This window comes from Cheilinus undulatus, linkage group 17 (genome assembly GCF_018320785.1).
Source record: "Cheilinus undulatus linkage group 17, ASM1832078v1, whole genome shotgun sequence".
Lineage (NCBI taxonomy): Eukaryota > Metazoa > Chordata > Actinopteri > Labriformes > Labridae > Cheilinus > Cheilinus undulatus.
Genome location: NC_054881.1, coordinates 4,632,784 through 4,645,069, shown reverse-complemented (window position 1 = coordinate 4,645,069; position 12,286 = coordinate 4,632,784). Strand labels below are relative to the sequence as shown.

At 38.7% G+C, this 12,286-nt stretch overlaps 1 protein-coding gene across 11 annotated transcripts in view; it reads left to right on the top strand.

The window, feature by feature from the left end:
- The window catches only part of LOC121524964 (calcium/calmodulin-dependent protein kinase type II subunit beta), a 91,209-nt gene that overhangs the window by 31,445 nt on the left and 47,478 nt on the right, over nucleotides 1-12,286 (top strand). For all 11 annotated transcript variants that reach the window (XM_041810609.1, XM_041810607.1, XM_041810605.1 and 8 more), the window contains exons 7-10: nucleotides 5,695-5,797; nucleotides 8,184-8,267; nucleotides 8,365-8,459; nucleotides 8,550-8,672. In XM_041810609.1, coding sequence (XP_041666543.1) covers nucleotides 5,695-5,797; nucleotides 8,184-8,267; nucleotides 8,365-8,459; nucleotides 8,550-8,672 — 405 coding nt within the window. The remainder of the gene's footprint in view (nucleotides 1-5,694; nucleotides 5,798-8,183; nucleotides 8,268-8,364; nucleotides 8,460-8,549; nucleotides 8,673-12,286) is intronic.

The window sequence follows — 12,286 nt, the reverse complement described above, 5'->3', positions numbered from 1 at the left end:
GGGGTAAAAGAAAGTGGCACGGTTACATAATTCCAGTATCAGAACCCAACCGTAGTTGACAAACCTTTAAGCTCCAAAATGAGGCAGCTGTTAGCCAGGACGCTCGCACTGATGCTAACTATCCAACACACATACTAGCAGTAAATCACAGCTGCAGAGGACCCGGTCTGATCTGAGCAGGCCTGGCTGGATCAGACATTTTATCAGGACTGCAGGTACAGGTCTTTTTTCACTAAATCATGCGCTCATCCTTTATCATAGTGGACATAGAGTATAAAAACAAACTTAAGCACCACTTCAGAGCTGCAGTCTTAATTTCAGCGGTGTAATATTCATATGGTGTCTATATATTTTAATGAAACTTCCTCCTCGTCCACAAAGCCTGGGCTCTCCTTGTATTATTACAGAGACTCTTCAGGGATCTCCTCCATTACTCCACCTATAGAGGAGCGGTAACGGCTCACACGCAGCAGAGAAATGTGAGGTAGTCATGATTTCCCCAAGGAGCTTTAGAAACTTACTACTGAAGGAAAAAACACCAAATAGTTCTTGTTTTCCCATCACATGTTTCTGAAATATTCAGGCTGATATCTTCAGCCTCATCAGTGACACCTGTTAGACCTGTTAGACCTTTTACCTCAGACTCTATCTTTCCTCTGGCTTAGCTCTCTGTACATGGATTTAATGAGCTAAAAATAAAGGAGGATACCAGAGTGAATATATAGTGAGTGCAGTGGTTCTGTTTCTTTTATTCCCAGGTTAAATAAATCCTCCATCTCTGCTGGAGGAAGGGAAAGAAGAGCCACACTAACTTCTACATCCTCTCTTATTTTCTTGTCACTCTCTCCTTGAAAGTAAAAACAACCTGACCTTTAAAACAAGGAGATAAAATGTCAACCAGCGCCTCTCAGGATCCACTGATTTCTCTAAACTCTGCTGATTTGTGGTTTACGTGGATAAAACACTCCGACTATGAGGGTTTATAAAGGTAGTAATGATGTGTCCTGGACCACCGTCAGAGACAGTGTGGGGTATTTTACGTTAAAGGTGCTTGTGAAATGAAGGATATATTATCTGACACTCTGTGACTGTTAAGACTTCATCAGAGCGACAGCCTGGAGGAAGAAACTCTTCCTGTGTCTGGGTTGTTTTGGCGTGCGGCGTCCTGTAACGCCAATCAGAAGGAAGTAGTTTAAACAGCTCGCGTCCGGGATGTCACAAGCTGTGTTACCTGCCCGCTTCCTGACCCCGGACCGGTAGAAGTCCTGGAAGACAGGAAGCTCGGTACAGCGCGAGTTCTCACAAGTAGAGAAGTAGGGATCACCTGAGTGCAGTCAAAGTGTCTCTAGTAGTATAAAGACACCTGTGTCTGGAAGGTGCAGCCACTTCTTAATCAGTATTCCTGGCTATCATTACACCATGAAGACAAAGGAACACTCAAGATTATTGAAAAGTCTTAAGTCAGGGGATGGATGCAAAACATTTCAAAGGCAAAAGCAAGAAGGAGACTAGTGAGAGAGGCCACAAGACACCTATGACTACTCTGGAATTGTTTAAAAAGATCGACGAACTTTAGAAATGTTTCTATGATTAAACATCGTGACATAAGTACGGAAGCAGATTAGGGCCATTTTTGATGGGGAAAATAATTTTGGGCAAGTCAAGATTTAATTCAAAATGACGAATAAAGTTGAAATTTCGAGAAAAAGTCGAAATTTTGAGAATAATATTAAAACAATTTCGAGATTAAAGTTGAATGATGAGAAAAAAGTCAAAACTTGCTATTACTAACTAATCTCCCGTCTGTCTCTCCTGTTAATGTATGAGTATTTAAGACAATAACAGAGAATGGTGCCTGTCTCTACGGTATGCCTTATGGCTCATATCAATAAGTACATGAAATTATATCTCATTATTGGATTTAACAACAAAGAGATTCTCTCTCTTTGCCACATAAACACACAGCATCTTTGATCCGCTGTTAGTAGTACGTTTTTTCTCCTCATTTCAACTTAAGTCTCAAAGTTGTGTTTCAACTCTAGTCTCGAAATTTCTACTTTATTCTCGTCATTTCGACTTAAATCTCGACTTGCCCAAAATTATTTTCTCCATCAAAAATGGCCCTAAACTGCTTCCGTACATAAGGAACCAGCAGAGGGCAGCATTTCTTTGGTGATTTACTACCATCCAATTAAAAATATCTCTCCTACTGGAATTTAATTGTAAAAATTACAAGACATCCAGTTGTGCATCTTGGATAGGCAGCTTTTCACAGGTACAACTGTGTATCATCAGCATAAAATGATAAAATAAAAACATCCAATATGTTTATTAATGATGAAACCCAGCTGAAACGTATAAATGGAGAATAAATTGGCACCTAAACAGACCCCTGAGGGACACCATACTTCAATTCTGAGAATTAGAATTCTAGTCTGCCTTCATCTGTGTAGACCTCTAGTAGGAGGACTAAGTCATTTGTGTTATTGATCACCTAAACGCAAGGTAAATCAGTTCACCTAAGGGAAAAATCACGTTTTTGTAAAGTCTAGGGATCATAGCTAATGTGTGCAGCTTCATCTAGAGCTTTAATGGACCAACTTTCCTCCACTCCCATTGATTTCTAACTGTTTTTTTTGCCTCCCGTCCCCCATCTGGATCACATGACTGCAAACAAGCTCACTCATTAACTTTTTCCTGGAGTTATGGGAACATTTTGTGTGCAAAAACACATTTAAAGGGACAAATAAAGAGGCAGGACTTTATTATTGTTTAGATTAATGGATTCATGGTGTATATCAGTGCAGTGATGAAGATAACCTGCTGATATTTCCATCCTCTTCATCAGTCTGTCCCTCTCAGAGTTCCTGCAGCTGCCAGCAGAGGGCGACGTGCCAACTCTCTTGCAGCTGCAGCTCAGCATCTGTCTGTGCTGGAATGACTTTTATTTATTAGCACAAATCAATCACCATCAGGGCGAGCTGCTTATACAACAGGGAGCCGGCGTGTGTGTGTGTGTAAAAGTGTGTGTGCTGCTGGGTTTGTCGTTACATCAGCGTCTGAGCGGCAAAGACACGACTAAAGCAGAAGACAAGCTGTGTTTGGTCTTACATACACCGTTCCTAAAGCCCCCTCCGTCTGTCTCTGCCTCTCGGTGTGTTTGTGTGTGATAGAATATGTATGAGTGTGGCAGCGACCCTGTGTGCATCCCGGGCTATTCTTAGTCCTCTGATCTGGGTTTAACTGGTCTCATCTCGGTGCTCTGTCACACTTTCTTTCCTTTTTAAAGCTAATAGAGAGAAAGTTTTCTCTTTAGAGCAGGAGGAGGGCCAGGAGGGGGTGGAGGATGGCAAACATCCCGTTTCTAAGACTCAAAGGTCCTCAGTGAGAAAATAAAGACTATAGAGGGATATACAGGAGTGGAAAGAGAAACGCTATAAAATAGAGATAAAGGAGAGTAAAGATGACAGCAGAGAGATTTAAAAGGACCACAGAGAAACACACAAGTGCAAATAGAGACAGAAAAAAGGCACTTAGAGGGACAGAATTATAATAAAGAGAGAGAAGGTGACTAAAAACTTTATAATGACCATGCTGAGCTTCAAAATAACCTGAAAACATTCAAAAATGATTACAAAAGGACATCTGAAGACTTGGAATAGATCAAAAACAGTGGATCAACTGGTGAAAAACAACCAAAAAGACACATTATGACTTTAAAAAGAAATATAATTTAAAAAAAGAGAAATAAACACTCTAAGAGAAGCAAAAAGAATGAAAGGATTTACCAAACAACAACAGAAGGAGCATGCAGCTAGTGCTAACACTGCCAAATGATCACAAAGTGAAGCAAAAAGACAACAAAGAGGCTTCTGATGAGTACAAAACACAAAGAGACAGCAAACACTTCAACTGAACAAAAACGAGTACAAAGCTGCACAAAACCACCACAAAAGTGGAATTAAGAAGAAGCAAACATAATGAATTCTCAAGTAATGCAAAATAACCAAAAAGAAACATGAAATAAGTAAAACTAATACAAAAAGACACAAAAATGATGTGGGAAATAATTATTAGACATGCAAAATGACAAAAAAACAAGTAAGTAATGAGTTCAAAACAATGCGATATTACCACAACGAGGCAAAGAAAAAACAAAATAATGGCGGAGGAGCCATGATGCGAGACAAAATTAACTCAAAAAGGCATGAAGAATGGAATTAAAGTGCAACATGACAACAAGAGAGGAATGTTTTACTTAGAAAAAATGGTAGCTAGAAAGGTTCTGCAAAATGACTGAAAAAGCATGAAATAAGTACACAACATTAACAAATGGTCACAGAGGTGCATAAAATAAGTCCAAACTAATACAAATAGGAACAAAAATATTGCAAAATAAAGGATGAAATAAGAATTTAAAACGACCAAAAAGAAGGATTTAATGAGTTCAAAACAATGCAATATTACGACAATGAGGCAAAGAAAATACAAAATACTGGGAGGAAAGCCATGGTGAGTTACAAATTACCACAAAAAGGCATGAAGAATGAAATAAAAGTACAAAATGAGCACAAAGACGGCTGTTATACTTCAAAAACAGAATAAATAGCCACAAAAGTTCTGCAAAATAACCAAGAAAACATGTAATAAGTACACAACCATACAAAATGACCTTAAAGTGGTAAATATAATTCAAAGTTATTCATATAACCACATAAATAATGCAACATGAGTAAAATAGGATGAAATACATGCATGTACAGGCGTGGTACGGTACAAAATGACCATTTAAAAAAGGAGATACTTAATAAAAAAAAAACAACATAAAAATGGTGCAAATTGAGCACTAAAATGCATTAAAAATCTTTAAAAAGCACAAAATGGCATCAAAGATGCGTTTAACGAGAACAAAATCTTACAAAATGAGCAGGTTTAATTGAAAATTACTAATTAGGCATGAAAAAAGTAAAAGACATGCAAAATGTCCACAAAGTGGCATGAAATTCTTACAAAAGTAATACAAATAATGAAAAAAAGTCTACAAAGGCATGAAATAAGTGCCAAACATCAGACCAAAAACAAGGATGTAATATCAAACTAAAACAATATTACCACCAGGAAAAAAGAACAAAATGACCCGAACAATAACAGAAAAATTTCCACAGGAGTGTGAGGGGCATGTACTTAGTACAGAAAAACAACAAAATAATAGAAAATGACAACAAAGTGATCCATGTTGACCACTCTGAGGTTTTTAATAAATACTGAACTTTCTAAAATGAGCACAAAGACGTTAGAAAAATAAAGAACAGCACAGAAAAGACTCAAAGCTCCAAACAGGCGATAGTTAGAGAGAGACGCTGTTTGACTGTGAAGAGACAAAACAACAACAAAGCGAAACAAAACGAACAAAAAACTTGAAACAACTTCACTAAGAGACACAAAAATGAAAACAGAAGTAAAGCAGTCAAACATAAAGTTAAATTATGAACCGTTAGATGTGTGCAGAGTTTACTGCTCTGTTAGAACAGGTTTGCACACCTCAGAAGTGAATAAAGAACGACAGGCTGGATTTAAACTACAGCTGTTAGTGATGACTCAGGTAGAGAGAAAAATAAACTGTTTACTGTCTAACTCATCCATCAGGAGACGTTCACTGATGATTCTGTTCTGATGTTTGTGTTAAAAACGCAGCCTGAGAATCTGCTGCTGGCCAGCAAGTGTAAGAACGCCGCCGTCAAACTGGCCGACTTCGGACTCGCTATCGAGGTTCAAGGAGACCAGCAGGCATGGTTCGGTACGTCACACACACACACATGTACACACATTTTTATCCACACAGTTTACGTTTTATTTATTTATATTTAATCAAATCTAGAATTGAAGTATTTCTGCTAGCTGCATCTTGAAGATAGATATCTCCTAGATAAATATATATCTCATCTATATTTATATCTGTGGACTAAAAATTGAGGCTGAAGGAAGGCGTAGATGTGGTGAGTAAGCCACCTGAGGGCGCCACTGGGCAGGAAAGATGGATTGACACAACTCCAGCTGTGTCTGGATGTCCTTGCATTTACCAGAGACATGGAAAAATCTGTTTTCCACACCTTTAGGGTGGAGTAACGGGTGGATATGGGGAGTAAGCACAGCCTAAGGTACCATCCAGACAGGCCCTGGTCCTGCTGTAGATGTCCAAAGGACCTGAAAACTGTTAGTGGTCTCTTCCAGATCGGACCACTATCATGATTCTAACATGAAGTCTGACTTCAGTATTAACCCTAGAGCCTCAGTTGTACAGACTCTTGAAGGCATTCAGATGTACTCACTACCCAAAGACTGAAGCCAAAGAAAATCTTAGAAAGTGTTCTTATGAAGACGTCCTCCAGCCTGTTTCCTCCTGCTCCTCTTCCTCGTCGTTCTCTTAAACAGGAGGGTTTCTGTTCCTGACAGCTGTGATTTGACGCAGCGCTGTCACTCTAATCTGGAAGAACATTTTGATGGATAAAAATATGAACACGACTCTTCATCCATACTGTTGTTTATTTATTCGTCAGTGAGCCTTTAAATCCAACGAGACAAGGAGAGACATCTGCCTCCTCTTCCTCAAATATTTCACTTACTTCAACAGCAACAAGACACTTTCGCCGTGCTGTGTGTCTGCCTTTTACACACATTATCTTGTCTTTTTTTCTAGTGTGTCAAATCTTTTATCCAGAGTCTAATGGGAAGAATTTTAAGTGAAACTTCCACTCTGACTGCTTCCTTCTGTTGTTTGATTTAACCGACAACCAAAGAGAAGATCTGTAGTAAAGAGGCTGCAGCGAGCTGAAAGCCTTTACTTTACATCATTAAACCACATTTTCATAATGGATTCAATGCAGTGATTGTCACAGTGAGTCTTAAATCAGTCCATGATAACCACCTTAGAAAATATCACCATTAAAGCTCTGCTTTCTTTATTATAAAAACTCAGATATGAAAACTTTGTGCTGTTGAAGTACTCCTGGGAAGGTTCAATTCTGTTCCAAGTTTTCTCGAGTTGTGGATAATGGCTCTCACCATGGTTGACTGTAGTCCCAAAGTTGTTGATTTGCTCTTAAAGTCATTTTGTTCACCTGGCCACTCCTGGGAAGGTTCACCACTGTTCCAAGTTTTCTCTGTTTGTGGATAATGGCTCTCACTCCTGTTGGCCGGAGTCTCAAAGACATTGATGCACTCTTAGAGTCATTTTGATCATCTGGCCACTACTGGGAAGGTTCACCACTGTTCCAAGTTTTCTCCATTTGTGGTAATGGCTCTCACCATGGTTGGCCAGAGTCCCAAGTCATTGATGTACTCTTAAGAGTCATTTTGGTAGGACGGCCACTCCTGGGAAGGTTCACCACTGTTCCAAGTTTTCTCCATTTGTGGTAATGGCTCTCACCATGGTTGGCCAGAGTCCCAAGTCATTGATGTACTCTTAAGAGTCATTTTGGTAGGACGGCCACTCCTGGGAAGGTTCACCACTGTTCCAAGTTTTCTCCGTTTGTGGATAATGGCACTCACTGTGGTTGGCCAGAGTCTCAGAGACGTTGATGCACTCTTAAGAGTCATTTTGATCAGCTGGCCACAACTGGGAAGGTTCACCATTGCTCCAAGTTTTCTCTATTTGTGGATAATGACTCTCACCATGGTTGGCTGTAGTCCCAAAGTCTTTGATGTGTTGTTGGAGTCATTCTGGTAGGACGGTCACTCCTGGGAAGGTTTATCACTGTTCCAGGTTTTCTTTATTTGTGGATAATGGCTCTCACTGTGGTTCGCTGGGGTCCTAAAGCCTTAGAAATGTCTTTGTAACCCTTTCCAGACTGATAGATATCAGTGACTTTGTTTCACATAGACGGCGCCATGATGTGTTGCTTTTTGAGATCTTGTAGCCTACTTCACTTTCTCAGACTGGTTCTATTGAAGGGATTTCTGGACTCTACAGGTCTGGCAGTAATCAGGCCTGGGTGTGGAAAGAGAAACTGAACTCAGCTCAGGTTATTTTTGTCAAATATTAGAAGTAGTTTGATGATATGAAACACGTTAGTATGACAAAAATATAGAAAAAAATTAATCAGGAAGCGTTGACGTACTTTTTACTCCATGCCCACTAAATGACTGTTTTTCCTTGACTAACCAGACTCTGTTTTCATGCTCAGGTTTTGCAGGGACTCCGGGCTACTTGTCCCCGGAGGTGCTGAGGAAGGAGGCGTACGGTAAACCTGTTGACATCTGGGCCTGCGGTGAGCTCTTTGTCATGTCTTTGTGCATTTGTCACGGCCGCCTCGGCGCCGTCCTTGTTGTCACGTAAACAAAGGTGGTGTGTTTTTTTCTGTGTAGGTGTGATCCTTTACATCCTTCTGGTTGGATATCCTCCCTTCTGGGACGAGGACCAGCACAAACTCTACCAGCAGATCAAGGCTGGAGCGTACGATGTGAGCTGCCTTTTAAACTCTAATCCTCCTTTCTCTCTCGCTGTAAATCAGACATTATGTTTAAACCTTTGTGCCCTTGTTTGGGTGTAGTTTCCCTCCCCAGAGTGGGACACCGTGACTCCAGAGGCCAAAAATCTGATCAACCAGATGCTGACGATCAACCCCGCTAAGAGAATCACGGCCCAGGAGGCTCTGAAGCACCCGTGGGTCTGCGTAAGTACACAGACGGGAATCAATATTTCATGTGTACAACAATTTGTAGTTTCTAAATCCTCTAACGGCAACTTTGTGAACATCTGTCCGAAGCCGCTGAATATCAGCGCCATCTGTTTCCAAACATGCGATCGCTGATACTCGCTCAGCTTATCTTCAAAGATTTGTCGAACAGGAGGGCAAAAGAGCAACTTATCTGGGAGGATAAGCACTTCTATTCGCTCCTCATCAGCAAAAAAATCAGCGGAAGGCGCTCCCAGGATGCTCTGATATCTGCAGCCGAAGTGTGTCAGTGTATCCGACATGGTCTGCAGCAAATTAAAGAAGGGAAAACACACTTTTTATGACATTTATCTAAAAACCACAAGGGTTTGAAATGTCAGGCACATTTTCAGACTCCAAACATGCAGAAAAGTGTTTACAGCAGAATCTGTATCATTGCCAGCTCTAAATAAGGTGGCAACCCCGGCTAGATCTGCAACCCACGCAAGAAACAACAGTAAACTACACTATCAGCTGCTAAAACTGCAAGATGGCAAAATGCATGAAAATTAAAAATGAAAGAAAGCATGCGATGACCAAATAAAACAGATTAAGAGCTGCAGTTACACAGGAATACAATTAAAATGAGATACTAATGAGAGATAGATGAGTGAAGTAAAATCAGGTACAAATGTCACAGTACAACATGCCCACTGCCCTTCATGGGGATGATGTGATTGCTGAGTGTTTTATTGTGCAATGCATCAAAATCAGTCAGCTTAAACATTCAGGAAGGAGCCAGTCTGGGTCCTTCACAATGACTGCATTCCTGCCAGCACTGACCACTGGCTTATTTAGCCAGTCATTAGGTATCATTTGACCTCATCAGTATCCAGAGTCTCTGTCCTTGCAGAAGGACCATTAAAGCTGCAGATCTAAAGTTGCTGCACCAGCACCATCTACTAAAATCTACCTGTGTGGGGCTGTTTGAAACTTTAGCAAAGACAAAACAGGAGCACAATGAAAGAACTCCATCTCTGAAGGTGCACAAAACCCCTCAGAAATGTCCTTGTAGGGTTTTAGATTTGTTTCCAGGATAGATTTAATCACAGCAGGGACCAGAATCTGAATTTAGGTCTAACCTGAAGGTCTAACAGGGTCAGCATTTAACCATAAACTGTCAACCTCATTTTCACCGTAAATGAATAATGGGTAAGAAATGTGACGCTGATGGTAAATGAAAATTTGATTAAAAAAGTCAAAATGATGAGTTTTAAAGCTAAAATTCTGAAGTAAAAAGGCGAACATGCTAGTTTAAAAAAGTAATTATAATGTTTTTAAGGCAAACAAATGAGCTAGAAAATCAAAAGCATAACTTAAAAAAGTAAAAATGTGAGATTTAATTCAAAATCATGAGATTTAAAGGTCAAAATGTGAGGTTGAATTCAAAATCATGAGTTTATAAGATCAAAATATGAGATAAAATTCAGAATCATGAGTTTAAAATGTCAAAATCATGAGATTTCATTCAAAATCATGAGATTTAAAGGTCAAAATGTGAGATAAAATTCAGAATCATGAGTTTAAAATGTCAAAATATGAGATTTCATTCAAAATCATGAGATTATAAGGTCAAAACATGAGATAAAATTCAAAATCATGAGATTATAAGGTCAAAATGTGAGATAAAATTCAAAATCATGAGATTATAAGGTCAAAATGTGAGGTTGGAATCAGAATCATAAGTTTAAAATGTCAAAATATGAGATTTTATTCAACATCATGAGTTTAAAAGGTTGAAATATGAAATAAAAAGTCAAAAATCTAAGTTAAAGTTGTAATTGTCTCATTCAAAATTGAAAATATGAAATTAAAACACGAATCAATTTATTTTCCCACATTCCTGACTTCTTATCTTATTATTTTAACTCTTTCCTTTTTCTAATTTTTAAGTCTTAACGAGGATATTTGAAATCTTCAAGGTTTAGTTGACATTTTCATGCTGGAGGAAATCTGCAGACCTCCAACCGTTGGACCAGTTATAATAAAAATATGATCTGACTTTGTGGGCCAGATATAACTGTACTACAGGCCTGATTTGGCCCACAGGCCATGGGTTTGACACCCCTGTTTTAGAGCATGATGAACTCCACACACCCAGTAGACAAAGAGCAGCAGAGACCCACATGTACAGGAAGAAATGAAATTAAAGAACAATTTTCAAAATGAAATTTCTTGAAAGCCTTTTAGAAAAATGTGTTTTTTCTGCAGTGTTTACCCTCTTACAGCTTGCATAACTCATGTGACTCATGGAGAAACCTAAAAAATTCTGTATTTTTTCTTTTAGTGGTGCTGGCAGTAGATGAACACTACGATCCAGATTACCAGAGAGTGTAGCAACTGTAAAGAGTGTTTGTACTTTTATCTAAAATTGCTTCTCATCGTCTGTTTTAAAAAAAAAGATGAATTTCTCTCTGAACAAATCAAAGACCTGTGTTTTCTTTCAACCCTGCAAAGGTCGCATGATTGCTTTATGAATAGAGGGATGAGGCCAGTCCAAAGAAGAGCGAGTAAAGACTGTTTCCTACATTTAAAAGCATTTTACTATAGCTGGTTTTGAATATTAGTTTGGTGTTGAATTCCAACAGGGCCAGGATTAAAGCAGGATGGCAGTGTCAATAAAACTATGACTAAAAATGTTCGTCGACAGCCTTTTTTCCATGACAAAAACTAGACTAAGACTAACAAAAATAGATCTGTGATGACTAAAACTGACTAAAAGTAAGCTTATTTTTGGTCAAGATGACTAAAACTGGACTAAAATGTAATGTAGTTTTTGTTGGACATTCAAAATCCATGATATTTCTCCACTGTGGGTAAATATGACAAAAACAATGCAGCTGTTTCTATTCTGCCTCCACTGTGGGTAAATATGACAAAAACAATGCAGGATGGATGGATGGATAGATGGATGGATAGATAGATAGATAGATAGATAGATAGATAGATAGATAGATAGATGGATGGATGGATGGATGGATGGATGGATGGATGGATGGATGGATGGATGGATGGATGGATGGATAGATAGATAGATAGATAGATAGATAGATAGATAGATAGATAGATAGATAGATACTTTATTTATCCCCTCAGGGACATTCGGGTATCCAATAGCTCACATAATAAATAAATATGTACATAGCAAATATACAATGAAATACAACAAAAATACAGAATGAAGAATATATGAATGCATGGAACCAGTGTTGATTTTGTTGACTAATTATTTTTGTTATAGTTTTAGTTAATAGCCATTTTTCCCCTGACGAAAACGAGACAGTAGCTAATAAAAATAAGTGCACATGGACAAAAAACTAAAATGAAATTAGTTGACACTTTAGTCAACAAATAAAAACGAGACAAAAATGTTTGACAGACTTCATACAATCAGACCTAATTTGGTCATGTAGAAAGTAGGGGCAAGTTAGGCATATATCCAATCACAGCTACTTTTGCTGTGTGGTGGCGGGGTAAGCTGGGGAGAGATCCAATCAGTCGACTAAATTTACTGTAAATTTCGTCAACTAAAATGTTGGGAAGTTTCGTCAACTAAAACTGGACTAAAACAA